Source organism: Oncorhynchus gorbuscha, linkage group LG16, assembly GCF_021184085.1.
Source record: "Oncorhynchus gorbuscha isolate QuinsamMale2020 ecotype Even-year linkage group LG16, OgorEven_v1.0, whole genome shotgun sequence".
Taxonomy (NCBI): domain Eukaryota; kingdom Metazoa; phylum Chordata; class Actinopteri; order Salmoniformes; family Salmonidae; genus Oncorhynchus; species Oncorhynchus gorbuscha.
The window spans coordinates 24845810-24863492 of NC_060188.1; the positions used below are offsets into that span (position 1 = coordinate 24845810).

General features: G+C 42.7%; 2 protein-coding genes across 5 annotated transcripts; both read right to left on the bottom strand.

The window, feature by feature from the left end:
• Positions 1-11967: 11967 nt before the first annotated feature.
• LOC124000360 (DELTA-stichotoxin-Hcr4a-like) lies at positions 11968-14146 on the bottom strand. Of its 3 annotated transcripts, none has more exons than XM_046306664.1 (3): positions 13988-14146; positions 12941-13077; positions 11968-12848 (listed from the first exon to the last, which is right to left on the bottom strand). In XM_046306664.1, the coding sequence occupies exons 2-3, from the start codon at positions 13042-13044 to the stop codon at positions 12401-12403; spliced, it is 552 nt and encodes a 183-aa protein (XP_046162620.1). In that variant the 5' UTR covers positions 13045-13077; positions 13988-14146; the 3' UTR covers positions 11968-12400. The 3 variants fall into 3 exon arrangements, with proteins under 3 accessions (XP_046162620.1, XP_046162621.1, XP_046162622.1); XM_046306665.1 differs by having other exon boundaries at positions 13959-14108; XM_046306666.1 differs by lacking the exon at positions 13988-14146 and adding an exon at positions 13843-13956.
• A 569-nt stretch (positions 14147-14715) lies between these two features.
• Positions 14716-16496, bottom strand: LOC124000229 (bryoporin-like). 2 transcript variants are annotated; one of them, XM_046306449.1, is made up of 3 exons: positions 16341-16496; positions 15895-16034; positions 14716-15386 (listed from the first exon to the last, which is right to left on the bottom strand). In XM_046306449.1, exons 2-3 carry the CDS (start codon positions 15996-15998, stop codon positions 14957-14959), a joined length of 534 nt encoding a protein of 177 aa, XP_046162405.1. In that variant the 5' UTR covers positions 15999-16034; positions 16341-16496; the 3' UTR covers positions 14716-14956. The 2 variants fall into 2 exon arrangements, with proteins under 2 accessions (XP_046162405.1, XP_046162406.1); XM_046306450.1 differs by having other exon boundaries at positions 15895-16008; positions 16341-16485.
• Positions 16497-17683: the final 1187 nt, after the last annotated feature.

Sequence of the window (17683 nt, forward strand, 5' to 3'; positions counted from 1 at the left end):
CAGAATAACCAATCCAAACTGCTGAGTTGTCAACACTCCAGAATAACCAATCCAAACCGCTGAATTGTCAACACTCCAGAATAACCAATCCAAACCGCTGAATTGTCAACACTCCAGAATAACCAATCCAAACCGCTGAATTGTCAACACTCCAGAATAACCAATCCAAACAGCTGAATTGTCAACACTCCAGAATAACCAATCCAAACGGCTGAATTGACAACACTCCAGAATAACCAATCCAAACCGCTGAGTTGTCAACACTCCAGAATAACCAATCCAAACCGCTGAGTTGTCAACACTCCAGAATAACCAATCCAAACCGCTGAGTTGTCAACACTCCAGAATAACCAATCCAAACCGCTGAGTTGTCAAAACTCCAGAATAACCAATCCAAACCGCTGAGTTGTCAACACTCCAGAATAACCAATCCAAACCGCTGAGTTGTCAACACTCCAGAATAACCAATCCAAACCGCTGAATTGTCAACACTCCAGAATAACCCATCCAAACCGCTGAGTTGTCAACACTCCAGAATAACCAATCCAAACCGCTGAATTGTCAACACTCCAGAATAAACAATCCAAACCGCTGAGTTGTCAACACTCCAGAATAACCAATCCAAACCGATGAATTGTCAACACTCCAGAATAACCAATCCAAACCGCTGAGTTGTCAATACTCCAGAATAACCAATCCAAACCGCTGAGTTGTCAACACTCCAGAATAACCAATCCAAACCGCTGAATTGTCAACACTCCAGAATAACCAATCCAAACCGCTGAGTTGTCAACACTCCAGAATAACCAATCCAAACCGCTGAATTGTCAACACTCCAGAATAACCAATCCAAACCGCTGAATTGCAACACTCCAGAATAACCAATCCAAACCGCTGAATTGTCAACACTCCAGAATAACCAATCCAAACCTTTGAGTTGTCAACACTCCAGAATAACCAATCCAAACCAATGAATTGTCAACACTCCAGAATAACCAATCCAAACCGCTGAATTGTCAACACTCCAGAATAACCAATCCAAACCGCTGAATTGTCAACACTCCAGAATAACCAATCCAAACCGCTGAATTGTCAACACTCCAGAATAACCAATCCAAACCGCTGAATTGTCAACACTCCAGAATAACTAATCCAAACCGCTGAGTTGTCAACACTCCAGAATAACCAATCCAAACCGCTGAGTTGTCAACACTCCAGAATAACCAATCCAAACCGCTGAATTGTCAACACTCCAGAATAACCAATCCAAACCGCTGAATTGTCAACACTCCAGAATAATCAATCCAAACCGCTGAATTGTCAACACTCCAGAATAATCAATCCAAACCGCTGAGTTGTCAACACTCCAGAATAACCAATCCAAACCGCTGAGTTGTCAACACTCCAGAATAACCAATCCAAACCGCTGAATTGTCAACACTCCAGAATAACCAATCCACACCTTTGAGTTGTCAACACTCCAGAATAACCAATCCAAACCAATGAATTGTCAACACTCCAGAATAACCAATCCAAACCGCTGAATTGTCAACACTCCAGAATAACCAATCCAAAACGCTGAATTGCCAACAGTCCAGAATAACCAATCCAAACGGCTGAATTGTCAACACTCCAGAATAACCAATCCAAACTGCTGAATTGTCAACACTCCAGAATAACTAATCCAAACCGCTGAGTTGTCAACACTCCAGAATAACCAATCCAAACCGCTGAGTTGTCAACACTCCAGAATAACCAATCCAAACCGCTGAATTGTCAACACTCCAGAATAACCAATCCAAACCGCTGAATTGTCAACACTCCAGAATAATCAATCCAAACCGCTGAATTGTCAACACTCCAGAATAATCAATCCAAACCGCTGAGTTGTCAACACTCCAGAATAACCAATCCAAACCGCTGAGTTGTCAACACTCCAGAATAACCAATCCAAACCGCTGAGTTGTCAACACTCCAGAATATCCAATCCAAACCGCTGAGTTGTCAACACTCCAGAATAACCAATCCAAACCGCTGAATTGCCAACACTCCAGAATAACCAATCCAAACCGCTGAGTTGTCAACACTCCAGTATAACCAATCCAAACCGCTGAATTGTCAACACTCCAGAATAACAAATCCAAACTGCTGAGCTGTCAACACTCCAGAATAACCAATCCAAACCGCTGAGTTGTCAACACTCCAGAATAACCAATCCAAACCGCTGAGTTGTCAACACTCCAGAATAACCAATCCAAACTGCTGAATTTCCAACACTCCAGAATAACCAATCCAAACCGCTGAATTGTCAACACTCCAGAATAACCAATCCAAACCGTTGAGTTGTCAACACTCCAGAATAACCAATCCAAACCGCTGAATTGTCAACACTCCAGAATAACCAATCCAAAACGCTGAGTTGTCAACACTCCAGAATAACCAATCCAAACCGCTGAATTGTCAACACTACAGAATAACCAATCCAAACCGCTGAATTGTCAACACTCCAGAATAACCAATCCACACCTCTGAGTTGTCAACACTCCAGAATAACCAATCCAAACCACTGAATTGTCAACACTCCAGAATAACCAATCCAAACCGCTGAATTGTCAACACTCCAGAAAGCAAATCCAAACCGTTGAGTTGTCAACACTCCAGAATAACCAATCCAAACCGCTGAATTGTCAACACTCCAGAATAACCAATCCAAACCGCTGAGTTGTCAACACTCCAGAATAACCAATCCAAACCGCTGAATTGTCAACACTCCAGAATAACCAATCCAAACCGCTGAATTGTCAACACTCCAGAATAATCAATCCAAACCGCTGAATTGTCAACACTCCAGAATAATCAATCCAAACCGCTGAGTTGTCAACACTCCAGAATAACCAATCCAAACCGCTGAGTTGTCAACACTCCAGAATAACCAATCCAAACTGCTTAGTTGTCAACACTCCAGAATAACCAATCCAAACCGCTGAATTGTCAACACTCCAGAATAACCAATCCAAACCACTGAATTGTCAACACTCCAGAATAACCAATCCAAACCGCTGAGTTGTCAACACTCCAGAATAACCAATCCAAACCGCTGAGTTGTCAACACTCCAGAATAACCAATCCAAACCGCTGAGTTGTCAACACTCCAGAATAACCAATCCAAACCGCTGAATTGTCAACACTCCAGAATAACCAATCCAAACCGTTGAGTTGTCAACACTCCAGAATAACCAATCCAAACCGCTGAATTGTCAACACTCCAGAATAACCAATCCAAAACGCTGAGTTGTCAACACTCCAGAATAACCAATCCAAACCGCTGAATTGTCAACACTCCAGAATAACCAATCCAAACCGCTGAATTGTCAACACTCCAGAATAACCAATCCACACCTCTGAGTTGTCAACACTCCAGAATAACCAATCCAAACCACTGAATTGTCAACACTCCAGAATAACCAATCCAAACCGCTGAATTGTCAACACTCCAGAAAGCAAATCCAAACCGTTGAGTTGTCAACACTCCAGAATAACCAATCCAAACCGCTGAATTGTCAACACTCCAGAATAACCAATCCAAACCGCTGAGTTGTCAACACTCCAGAATAACCAATCCAAACCGATGAATTGTCAACACTCCAGAATAACCAATCCAAAACGCTGAGTTGTCAACACTCCAGAATAACCAATCCAAACCGCTGAATTGTCAACACTCCAGAATAACCAATCCAAACCGCTGAATTGTCAACACTCCAGAATAACCAATCCACACCTCTGAGTTGTCAACACTCCAGAATAACCAATCCAAACCACTGAATTGTCAACACTCCAGAATAACCAATCCAAACCGCTGAATTGTCAACACTCCAGAAAGCAAATCCAAACCGTTGAGTTGTCAACACTCCAGAATAACCAATCCAAACCGCTGAATTGTCAACACTCCAGAATAACCAATCCAAACCGCTGAGTTGTCAACACTCCAGAATAACCAATCCAAACCGCTGAATTGTCAACACTCCAGAATAACCAATCCAAACCGCTGAATTGTCAACACTCCAGAATAATCAATCCAAACCGCTGAATTGTCAACACTCCAGAATAATCAATCCAAACCGCTGAGTTGTCAACACTCCAGAATAACCAATCCAAACCGTTGAGTTGTCAACACTCCAGAATAACCAATCCAAACCGCTGAGTTGTCAACACTCCAGAATAACCAATCCAAACCGCTGAGTTGTCAACACTCCAGAATAACCAATCCAAACCGCTGAGTTGTCAACACTCCAGAATAACCAATCCAAACCGCTGAGTTGTCAACACTCCAGAATAACCAATCCAAACCGCTGAATTGTCAACACTCCAGAATAACCAATCCAAAATTGAAGTGTGATCCATCACTCCAGAGAACACATTTCCACTGCTCCAGAGTCCACTGGGGGCGAGTATTACACCACTCCAGCCACCGCTTGGCATTGAGCATGGTGATCTTAGGCTTGTGTGCGGCTGCTTGGCCATGGAAACCCATTTAATGTGCTGATGTTGCTTCCAGAGGCAGTTTGGAACTTGGTAGTGAGTGTTGCAACAGAGGACAGACAGCATTCCGCGGTCCCGATGTGGCCTACCACTTCGCAGTAAACCACAGGAAGCTTCATGAAGTAGTCACCTGGAATGCATTTCAATTCACAGGTGTACCTTGTTAAAAGTTAATTTGTGGAATTTATTTCCTTCTTAATGTGTTTGAGCCAATCAGTTGTGTTATGACAAGGTATGGATGAAACAGAGAAGAAGCACATTTTGGCTAAAGACCAAGTCCATATTATTGCAAGAACAGCTCGAATAAACATAGAGAAATAACAGTCCATCATTACTTTAAGACATGAAGGTTAGTCAATCCGGAACATTTCTGGAAAACCTCAGATTGCAGCCCAAATAAATGCGGAGTTCAAGTAACAGACACATCTCAACATCAACTGTTCAGAGGAGACTATGTGAATCATGCCTTCATGTTCAAATTACTGCAAAGAAACCACTACTAAAGGACACCAATAATGAGAAGAGACTTGCGTCATTAAGAAAGCTCAAATCAGATATGTATATTTAATTGTTGATTCAATTAGACCATGCCCATTCGAAGAGGATCTTTCTAAAATAAATACGAAGTTACTTAGGAATATTTTGACAAGCTTGCTGGCTTGTCATTAGTCTTCTCATCCATATGGTGTACACACCCCTCTGTGGACCCTTCCACTTACGTAACACCAGTCATTTCTGACATATACTCGGATTCATTTATGCTTTTCAAATCCTTTCATTTCACATTGGTGGGATAACCTAAAGGCAGAAGAAGCTTAGTCTGTAAACATATCCAGACAGATCCAACAATGTGTCTTGATGCAATTCACAAGTGATGACATTAAGGTTTCCAATTGCATTAGGGATCTAAAGCTGTGACTAAAAAGGTAGGTACAAGATCACAAACGATGTATACATTATCTGGGTATTTGCATTTCGATGCGAGTTCAGCCATAATTGGTCTGGGGGATTGTGCCCTGTTTATTCTGTTAGCAACTGGATCACTGGCTGTCTCATGGTGTGTGTGAGTCATGATCGGGATGGCCTGAACTCGATAGAATGGGAAAAGTTCAGTAACTGCAGTCAAAACACAGTGGAACAAACCCAGAGTACAGCAACTTCACTTAGTAACTTAAGTTACTGCTGTTTGCCTTGGTTTTTACTTTACTACTTATTTTGTAGTTACAGTAAATTTGACACTCCATAGTATTTTCTCTGAAGATAATTGAACCAGGGAACACAAGATAAAACAGATACTACAAAACCTGATTTCGGTCTTAACTCAATTTTGACCAAATGTGCAGTTACTGCAGTCTGCAGTTGTACAGTAGTGTCACTGGAGGCTGCTGAGGGGAGGACGGCTCATAATAATGGCTGGAACGGAGCCAATGGAATGGTACCAAACACATTAATTAACAATGTGGTTTCCATGTGGTTGATTCTATTCCATTGACTCCACTCCAGCCATTATTATGAGCCGTCCTCCCCTCAGCAGCCTCCACTAAGTAGTGTAAACCTATGACCCTATCATTCTTGTTTGCACGTCTGGACATACAAGAATTGGAGGAAGGGGTGAGAGAAGGGGAGGGGGTGGCATGTTTGTGAGTGAAAGAGCTAGAGGACAGATGGGCTGACTTGCTGACAGATAGGACTGAGTGGCAGAGCATTCCCACTGGGCACAGACGTCAATTCAACATCTATTCCATGTTGGTTCAACGTCATTTCATTGAAATGACCTGGAAACAACATTGATTCAACCAGTGTGTGCCCAGTGGGTGGGTTAGGTCGGGGGGTTAAGAGAAGGAAAAGCCAATGCACAGAACAGAGATGGGATGGGCAGTGGTGTGTAATGGTCTGTCTTGCTGTCAGAGGATCAGTCCCAGACAGAGCGCTGGCGTTCATCATTTAGCCAATGTGAGGATGAGAGGGCTATGGAAATACGAACCATTGAATATAACCTTTTTGCTTAGTTACATGCAGATCGTGTGTCAATGTTTAAATGTAATTCAGTAAATAGCCTACACAAGCCACTAATTAGTAATTGTGAAATGTATTGTATTGGTCTTGCAATAAGGGAGGGCAGAGGAAAGCCGAGAGAGAGAGAGATGTTATTCATCCCCAATATGACAAGTTAGCAGAACACATAGCAACCAAAAGGAAACAGATCTGTTTTTATTTCACAGATGGACTCTGGAAAAACAAAGATACTACCAGCAGGGTCAGAGTGTATGTATGATAGAGAGAGAGAGAGAGAGAGTGTGTGTGTGTGTGTGTGTGTGTGTGTGTGTGTGTGTGTGTGTGTGTGTGTGTGTGTGTGTGTGTGTGTGTGTGTGTGTGTGTGTGTGTGTGTGTGTGTGTGTGTGTGTGTGTGTGTGTGTGTGTGTGTGTGTGTGTGTGTGTGTGTGTGTGTGTGTGTGTGTGTGTGTGAGAGAGAGAGAAAGAGACAGAGAGAGAGAAACAGAGAGAGAGAGAGACCCTGTGATCGTGAACATGAAAATTGAGAGATGGCTCAAGGCAGAACCCCAGTCAGCACATTCCACATGCCCATTAATAACAGTGTTTCACAGAGAGACCACAACTGCACCCCACTTGCAGTGCATCTCCCACCAGAGACCATGCTTCTTGCGCTCTCTGAAGTCATCATGGCCACATTCTCCATTCACAACAATCTGTTGAGGCTGACATCGTGGGGGCTGAAGAGGATGCTGGGGGAGGATGCTTGGCCAGGTTAGCCTGGTCCCAGATCTGTCTGTGCTGCCAATTCCTATGCTTATACCTCTGTAATGTTGTTGTTGATGTTGTTGTTGTTTCCTAGAAGACCATGTGGTTCCGTGCCACGATGAGTGGACAGGTGCAGGTGGAGGTGGACGCGGCCCCTGTCTAGGACTTGAACAGTCATCACTGAGATCAGAACCAGGGCATGGTGTCAAAGAGCCGTAGAGAGACCGGGGCCTGGTTCAAGAACAAGGCAAGGGGACAAACACACAGACATAGATTACATCCCAAATTGCACCCTATTCCTGTAGGGTGCACTACTTTTGACCAGGGCCCATAGAGCTCTGGTAAGAATGTAGTGCACGATGTAGGGAATAGTGTGCATTTGGGACGCTAACCTTGTGTATGACTCCAGGGACCTGAATACATAACATTTCAAGATTATTTTTTCTGTTCAAGAAATAACAGTATTGATGATTTTTATTATTACGTTTTCATATCATATATTTGATGTCTTATACTGATGAAATGTTTATTCATGAGTTAATGATTTTGACCTGTGCGTGTTGGTTCCCTCAGGCTGAAGTGGTGCAGCGGGAGGTGAGCTCCAGTACTGCGGTCCTGCAGACCACCAGTGTAGAGCTGAAGAGCGGCCAGTCCACTGCCAGAGACCTGGAACTGGGGCTGCAGTAAAGTGACATTCCCAACACAACCGATGTAGAGTTCCATGGTTTGGTGGCACACCCAGCACAGCAGACTTGGAACTTCTTGGATAGAAGCACTTTAGTTTCTCATTTACCTGTCACATTATAAGACTCTCCGTTTGGACCCTATGGTTTACTATTACAACATGCGTCATGATGCTCAGAACAAATAGGCCTAAAGAGTTTCAAAACAAGCCACAAATGATTTTTACAGTGCCAAGGATCACTTCAGCTAAAGACATCACAACTCTTGCCCCTCACTCGTCTGCTGTAGGGATTGGACATACATCTATTTGGAAAATAAAATGCTAAATGACCTCCAGAAATGAAGTGTACAAGTCAGACTTAACCAAAAAGGATTGAAGATTCAGAGTTCAGCTCAGTTCTCACTGTGTGTCTGTGGCCCTTCCCTTGTAGAAGGCTCTATGGAGGGGAACCTTGCGGAGATGGAAGCTTGCTACGGAGCCATGATGATGAGCCTACAGGCGTCGGTGACAGGTCTGGGGGAGTCGGCTGACCCAGATCAGGGCAGACACAGAGCGCAGCTCCCAGGAGTACCAGGCCCGGCTGGACATCAAGACCGCAGGCTGCTGAAGGGAGGAGACATTGGGTGAGCTAATCTCTCAACTCTAACCCCTTGACTCTCAGTACGACATCAGTCCTCCTCCTCTCGGATGAAGGCTGTCTGGAGGATATTGTGTCCTTTGAAATCTGTTATCATGAGATTTTGGTTCATTGTGCTGACATTTGGGATTTTTCAAAACTTTCTCCTCCTCTTTTCTCCTCATTTTTGTTCAATGGCAGCTAACCATCAAGTTAGATGTACCTCTATATATTGTGCCCAGTATTAGTTAGATAAATGCTCCCTAACGTTCTGTTGTACAGTAGAGCAGTGTGAGTCATTACCTTGGACAGCCTCTAGGTGGCAGTCTTTGAAAGCAGATAAAGATGGCTCTCAGCACTTCACAGTAATACAGAGCACTGGGAAAACACAATAAATTGGTAACGTTAGTTCAGACCATGGAATGTTTTAGCAGATGAAGGTGCATTATTATCTTGCCAGAATTATGTTTACACCAGACACAGGAGAATGTTCAGCTCTAATCAACTGCTTCTCTTCAAATCAAAGAATAAAAGTACAGGAAATCAGCAGGAACTAGCTGACTATCAAGTGACTGCTGTGATACTGGCTTATGTGTACGTTGTTGTGCTTGGCTGTTTTTGAGGAAATATACTAAATGCCAAGCTTACTATTATATGAGTCTATACGCACGCACGCACGCACGCACGCACGCACGCACGCACGCACGCACGCACGCACGCACGCACGCACACACACACACACACACACACACACACACACACACACACACACACACACACACACAGGCAGACTCACGAATGCAGTCACGCACACACACACACACACACACACACACACACACACACACACACACACACACACACACACACACACACACACACACACACACACACACACACACACACACACACACACACACACACACACACACACACACACACACACACACACACACACACACACACACACACACACACACGCACCCGCACAAAACACAATCACATACAACACAATACATGAAAGCATGCTTAAGTATATGCAGGTGTATGAGTGAATACATGTGGGAGATTGAAAGAGGGAGAATGTGAAAGGAGTGAGGGAGTTTATCCCCTTTCAAAGATGTAACAGACAAAAAGCCCTGCTTTGCGCTGCCGAGTGGCCCCATCTGTTATAGGCGGCTGTGCCTGTCTCTGTTTCAATGCACCACTCAACAACGCTTCTGAGATTGAGCCTAAATAGAGCTAGTTTATGCTTCTATATTATGTAAATGCTACAGCGGGAGGAGAAACCTTTGATCAGGGCCTCTTTGTGGCGGTAACCAGTTAACGCAGCTTAAGCGAAATGAATCTACCGCGTGGGGGAAACAGAGTTAGAAATGCAGAGTTGGAATTGTAAATGGATTTGCTGTTAGAAACGCAATAACATCTGGCTGGGATGTGATTTAAGAGCTTCTGCAGCATTCTCTCCCAGCAGTACCCTCATTTTCACAAGGTTAATAATGATTGCATCCCTCCAATCGTAGCAGTACTATTAGCATAATATGTGTCTACTCCATGTGTGTAAGTCACTCCCATTGTGGGACTGGAGCAGTATTGTTGATAGTCTGAAATACCCATGCCTCAGCCTATAGGGCTTGGGAATTAGAATTAGACTGTAAGTAGAAGTGATAAGGGTTTCTTCTCTGTGTTGGTATTTAGTGAATGATAGCTGTTAGGGGGAAGAGACTTCCTATTCACTGGCTGTCATCTCCTCTGTCAGGCCCTCGAAGCAGTCGGCAGCTCTACTGTTCCTCTGAAGAGCCTTTGAAATGCTACATTTGCTTTCAATAGAGGTTTAATATTGACATGGTTGTGCTTCTCAAGGGTTACTATAATGCAAACTGTGCATTATGCCTTGACACATTTTAGGAAAACATTCTGTGGTGGAATAGGGTGTGCCTGGCATGGCCCTTGACTCACTACAACTCTGGGAGTCACTCATCTTGCTACAGACACAGTATAGTTTAGCTGATCACAGGTACCCTCTACAGACTAAGCCATGTTTAAGCAGGGGGGTTCTACTAAGCTACAGTATATGGAATTGTTTTAAGAAGGGCACACCAAGGATAATTGCCTATTTGATACAGAATTTTAAGCCCTTGAAGTATAAAAAAACACATGAAAAAATGATTTGATGAAAATGTAATATGGCCTTACATACTAAAGTAAAAAAAACGCTTTAAAGTACTGCTTATGTCGTTTTTTGGGGTATCTGTACTTTACTTTACTATTTATATTTTTGGCAACTTTTACTTATACTTCACTACATTCCTAAAGAAAATAATGTACTTTTTACCTGTCACCAAAAAGTACTCGTTACATTTCGACAGGCAAACATTTATGTGGCTTAACCAACCAAGGCTCGTAACAATTGTAATTGTATTTGTATATTTACAGATGGCATACACATTTGTTATTAAGGCACATAAAAGTTGACATGTTCCAGAAGGCATTTCTGTCAAAAAACGCATTTTGATTTTTAAAAAATGTTTTAAGTTCAAACGGCTCTCCTGTGAAGTCGTGACTTGTGACGACCTAGTTTCCTGAATCGGGTCACAAATGGTCCATTTCACACCCTTATCAAGAGAACGTCCCTGGTCATCCCTACTGCCTCTGACCTGGCAGACTCACTAAACACAAGTGCTTTGTTAGTAAATGATGTCTGAGTGTTGGAGTGTGCCCCTGGCTATCTGTAAATGATGTCTGAGTGTTGGAGTGTGCCCCTGGCTATCTGTAAATGATGTCTGATGATGTCTGGCTATCTGTAAATGATGTCTGAGTGTTGGAGTGTGCCCCTGGCTATCTGTAAATGATGTCTGAGTGTTGGAGTGTGCCCCTGGCTATCTGTAAATGATGTCTGAGTGTTGGAGTGTGCCCCTGGCTATCTGTAAATGATGTCTGAGTGTTGGAGTGTGCCCCTGGCTATCTGTAAATGATGTCTGAGTGTTGGAGTGTGCCCTTGGCTATCCGTCAGTAAATAAACAAGAAGATTATTTGCTTAAAATAAGGAATTTGAAATTATTTATACTTTTATTTCCATGTACCGAACACTTTTAGACTTTTACTCTAGTATTTTACTGGGTGACTTTCACTTTTACTCAAGTAATTTTCTATTAAGGAATCTTGACTTTTACTCAAGTATGACAATTGAGTACTTTTTCCACCACTGCACATAACCTGCATGGTATGCAATGCATAATGTTATTCAGAAGTTGAAGACTTCATATCAGTATTAGCTATCCATTAAAGGCCAGAATAATTTTCCTTCATGGGCAGTGTTGCATAATATTTCCGGGCTCAATCAATAAAGAAACTCATCATACACAAATAGCTTTAGCAAAACAACAACATTTATTCCATAGACTATCATTGCCATAAGTAGATACAGACAGAGACAGCTCCTGGCCATGTGTTGTTAAGAGAGCTATGCACCCTCGTCCTCCGGTGAGTCATTGTTTGATTTACATTTCTAGAGAAGATGCCAGTTGAAAGAGGATGCTACTGAGAGATGAACAGTGATCTCTACAGAAAAGAGCAGATATCACTTCTGCCTGGATTCATAAACAAACTAAACTGTGATCTTGAGCAGATTTACTGAAAGGTCATGTCTGGAAATTCAGACACGTCAGTAACAAAACATACAAACAGTAGCAGTACGGCAGAATAGTAATATCTATTGGTGGGTGGATTGGTTAGAGAGGTACAACACAGCAGAGGTATACTGTAGTGCTGGTGGAGAGGGTGGAGGCTGGAGGTTCCCCTTAGTGGGCCTGCTGGCTGGGAGTGAACAGCTTGTCCCATACCTCCACCTTCATGATGGCCCTGCCCATGGGGGACATGGTGGCCTTGATGTCCAGGTAGCTCCCTTCATAGCTGATCCCTGAGCCATTGGCTTCTTCTCTTATGAAACCTTTCTGGTTCTTTTCATAGTACATCTCTTTATACAGTGACTCATCACAAGCTCGGCCCTTGTTGAAGATGCCCACAGCGAACCAGTTCTTGTAGATGTTGTAGTCCCAGGGCACACCGAACATGAGGGCCACCGTCTCGATGTAGTCGTTCCGGGACCTCTCAAAGAGGTCATAGGTCAGAACGCCATAGCTGCCCGTTGCCTTGGCGCTTGATTTGCTGAATGTGCAGACTTCGGTCTTTAGGGGCCTCACTGTGGGCTGGGGAGGGTTGTAGGTATCCCCACTCTCCAGGAATACCCTAGTGAGGACACACGCACAACGTCACGCTTTCAACATTTCCTTGAATGTACAGTGTGACAATAACAATAGTTCGGTAAATTGTGTACTCACTTTGGGTTTATGAGACAGTAGTTGTTTGTGAGATTGGTGATCTCAATTGTACAATTCCTCTTGCTGCTCAGGTTAGCGACCACGGCCTCAGCTGACTCTGCCATTTTGGAGTGGTTCTGATATGTACCTCTTTATTTCTATAATACAGAGACCAGCAGGGTTAAGCCTTTCAGTTAGACTGCTGTGCAGAAATGCATCTGTGGTTGACCCCCTGGGATGCCAAGGGGATCTGTATTCATATCTGATCCAATTCCATCCAAAAACGTACTGTAGAATACAGTTACTGTAAGTGACCCTCTGAAACCCTTCACTCTTTGTTACGACAAGCCTTGCTCAGTGTCAAGAGGTTTTTCTCAAATACAGTAGAGAACTTTTCAAATTTCAAAAGCAACGTCTTCACGACACGCACAGGTTTTAAACAGCCAGTTTAGAATGGGAGATGTGAGAAAAAACCTGAGAACTTGTGTGTAATAAGGAATACTTCAAAGCTGTTCTCAACAATAACAAGATGGCTGCTCACTCTGCTCAGCTCATTAGGAAACCTGGTTCTTTCATTACATTACTAAGTGACGGTGCAATAAGCAGTTTAGAGAAGGGAAACATAGAGAAAATCACTTCCACTTTCATTTGCAGGGAAACGGACACAAATCAAACGGATGTCTCACATGTAAACTGTACTAATAGATTCACATATGCCCAATAATGAATCTATAAATTGTCATCATATCAATGGTTACCGTGGGAGAACCAAATGGAAAGAAGATTTGTGTTAAAAAGTATCATGGGAAGGGATCAAATGTAGGTGGAATACTGGCACCCTTACAACTCATACAGTATAAAACCTCTAGTTCTACTTATTCCAGTAATACTCATAGTGGTCATGAAAAGAAGTAACATCTTACCTGTAAAAGTAATAGGAGTAATATCTTACCTGTAAAAGTAATAGGAGTAATATCTTACCTGTAAAAGTAATAGGAGTAATATCTTACCTGTAAAAGTAATAGGAGTAATATTTTGCCTGTAAAAGTAATAGGAGTGATATCTTACCTGTAAAAGACTTCTCTCAGCGTGTTCTCTCAGCTCTAGAGTTTAGTTTAGTAAAAATGCACCTGACAGGAGGGACCTTTTTTTTCAATCCAGGAAACAGTTTCACTACTCTGTCAAACACTCTCAGAACACCCCCTACCCCACCCCAACAACATTATGTTGTCTAGCTCTGTGGGAACGAGTCCGTACCACACCCTAATCTGGGTTTGGAGCTGGCAGACCAGAACAATAGATGGTTCCAGGTGGATAAAGGCCCATTATGTAAGCAGGGAGCAGTCACTCTGCAGTATACTCCGTTTCTCATGATAGATTATGTGTGACTGCATGCTTGACTGACTTGGAGGAATTGGGTGATTCATTGCAATGGCATTGTGCAACAGAGGCACTGAAAAAGCTGAACAAGTAAATACATGCACCCCTGAAGCTACGGTCATCTCTTATATGCTGCAGTTCTACAGGACGTTGGACAAGGCAAGAGACCAAGAACCATGTGAACCCTGACAGGATTATGATCAATTCTGAGCCAATAGTCACTGAATCACATTGGATTATTGTATTAGTATAACGTCTCTTTATGATTCATTGAAAACGGACAGTTCTAGAAATCTGAATTCAATGTATAACCTTTTATTCTTAATGGTAAATATTAATGATACACGACACGGTTCAATAGATTGGGTGTGTAAGTACATGTTAATAAAGATTATCACTAAAACATCTTACACCAATTCATTGTTAAACGTTTTATTAAAACAAACATGTACAGGTGCAGAAAAAGACACAGAATCAAATATTGTGAACAATTAGACAGTAATATCTTCCAGTTGATAAAGATTTCTGAATTGGATAACATTAACCACCTACGTTGGTTGATTCATTCATTCTTATATTTAGTACGTGATTATGTATCAATATAAACTTGTTCCCTGCTGTGAGTTGGAAAAAAGGCTCAGCTACCAGCTTATCTTATTAGTGCCCCATTTTATCATAGAGCTCCACCTTAATGATGGACTTCCCAACATTGGACATGGTGGCCCTCAGGTCTACGTGTTGGGCCTTGTATTCCACCCCTGACCCACTGGCCTCTGATCGGACAAACTTGCTGAAGTCCTTCTCCTTGTACATGTGGTTGTACAGTTGCTTGTCGCAGGCGCGTGCCACCTCGAAGACGCCCACCCCTAGCCAGTTCTTGTAGAAGTTGTAGTCGTAGGGCACGGAGAACATGATGGCCATGCGTTCTGAGCACACGCGGCTCTGCATGTGGAAAAGGTCGTAGGTCAGGACCCCCACGGCGCCCGTGGCTGTGTCGTCATCCTTGGTGAAGGAACACACCTCTGTCTTGGTGGTGCGGACGGTGGGCTGGGGTGGGTGGTAGCAGAAACCACTGGACATGTACACCCTGGGGGGTAGTAATGGGAATGGGGTGTCATTAAAGTTATAATTAATTATCTGAACATTCATGTTGCTGATAAAATGCTAAACCTTACAACTGGACTTAAAGTTGTGTGAAAATACACTTTTTAACTTTTAGGATCACTGTCTCTCTACTTTTAGTCATTTCACTCTTCCTTTCTTCCTGTCCAGCCACTCTGTGCTGATGGATGGAGTGTGAGTGCTGCTATGGATTCGTAAGCAACACAGAGTGAGCCAGCGTGCAGTGTGCAATGAGCCACGTTGTGTCACTTCATGATGGATAGGTGGATGTACGCAAAGACACGTTACACATGAAAACCACCCATCCAAGAGAAGCCTGCCATAAAATATATTTACTCTGAGAAATGCACCGAAAAGTAACATACAAATAACAATCTGGGGATGGTCAGCTGGTTTGTTATTTGGTTAAGTAATTTAATTTCCATAGTGGTGTATGTAATGTAAGGAGATTAGAGTATTGAACGCCAACATACTTGGGGTTGATGAGACAGTAACCGGTGGTGACATTGGTGAGCTCTATAGTACAGTTCCTGTTGGTGGTTAGAGTGGCTGAAACGGCCTCTGCGATCTCTGGCATCTTGGCTGGTCTGAGCGAGTTAGAGGGGGGAAAAAGCTGTATAGTGGTATTTAGATGTGTGGAAACAGAGTACGTCTGGAGTGTAAAGATAATGACAGCTGAAGACATAATATTTCTCTCATGAGAGTAGCTTTGCCAACACAATCAAAATAACATTCATAAAACATCTCTTTTATCTTCCCTTCAAACTTAAACCTCAGAACAGGTTTGCAGGCAGATGCATGTTTCTAAAAATCTAGGCACGGTAGCAAGCAAACCATTCTGATCCCAATGCATCACTTGCTAAATATTGTAGCAGGCAGAAGACGTGAATTATGATGAAGACAATGTAAAGATATTCACCTTCTAAGTTCAGAAAACTCCAGTTGTGTCAGGCAGAGTAGAGTAGATTCGTGTTTCCCCAGACTGGTGGAGGAGAGGAGGAATTGGCTGAAGTCACGCCTACTCCGATTACACTTTTGCGTGTTCGTGCACAAACACAGGTGTGGCACAGAACACAGAAACAAGGCATACTTTTGAACGAGAGCAGCCAAAAAAAAAAAACGAAAAACAGGAAATACTGCATACCAATGCAATAGTTTAGACCTTTCCTGTATTTATTGGTGTTATGCTGGCTGCTGCCAGTTCTATTATTACATCAAATACTATGGGAGAAGATATTTTAGATTGAAAAGTAAGGGACTTGTGCCAATGAGACTGTTGTAACAAATGCTATCCATACAACCAGCTATACAATACTCATAGAACATTCCATAGTACTGACATGATGAGGGATATCAAATGAAACATTGTTGCTGGTATCACTGCAGGCCTGGGAAAGACGTGGGTTCTGCATCTGTACATGTGCACGTACCGACCTGTAACAGATTCCTCACAGCCAGGTACCACCTTATCAAAACAATGCATCGCGACACAGCCTTTGACACACCCCAGCTTCACAAACCTCTCCCTCACTCACATTTGTCAATAGAAAAATAAACACACCCTTCTTTTCATGTAAAAACCGAGCGGGGCAATAATTACTCAGCATCGATTGAGAAACCCAGTGGATACCAGATGTCCAAAACGTCTGCTGGTTATTGGTGGCTGGGAAGGACAACTGAAGGAACAAGAGCTACAAATGTGAGCTTTGGAAACCCATGTAATTATCATAGGTTGCATCCCAAATGGCAACCTATGCCCTATATAGTTAAAAATGTATATATTTCACCTTTATTTAACCAGGTAGGCTAGTTGAGAACAAGTTCTCATTTACAACTGTGACCTGGCCAAGATAGAGCAAAGCAGTGCAACACAAACAGCAACACAGAGTTACACATGGAATAAACAAACATACAGTCAATAATACAATAGGAAAAGTCTATATACAGTGTCTGAAAATGAGGTAGGTTTTGGTAGGAAAGGCAATAAATAGGCCATAGTGGCGAGATAATAACAATATAGAAATTAAACACTGGAGTGATAGATGTGCAGAAGATGAGTGAGCAAGTAGAGATACTGGGGTGCAAAGGAGCAAAATAAATACATAAATAAAACTATGGGGATGAGGTAGTTGGATGGGCTATTTATAAATGGGCTATTTATAAATGGGCTATGTATAGGTGCAGTGATCTGTGAGCTGCTCTGACAGCTGGTGCTTAAAGTTAGTGAGGGAGATATGAGTCTCCAGCTTCAGTGATTTTTGC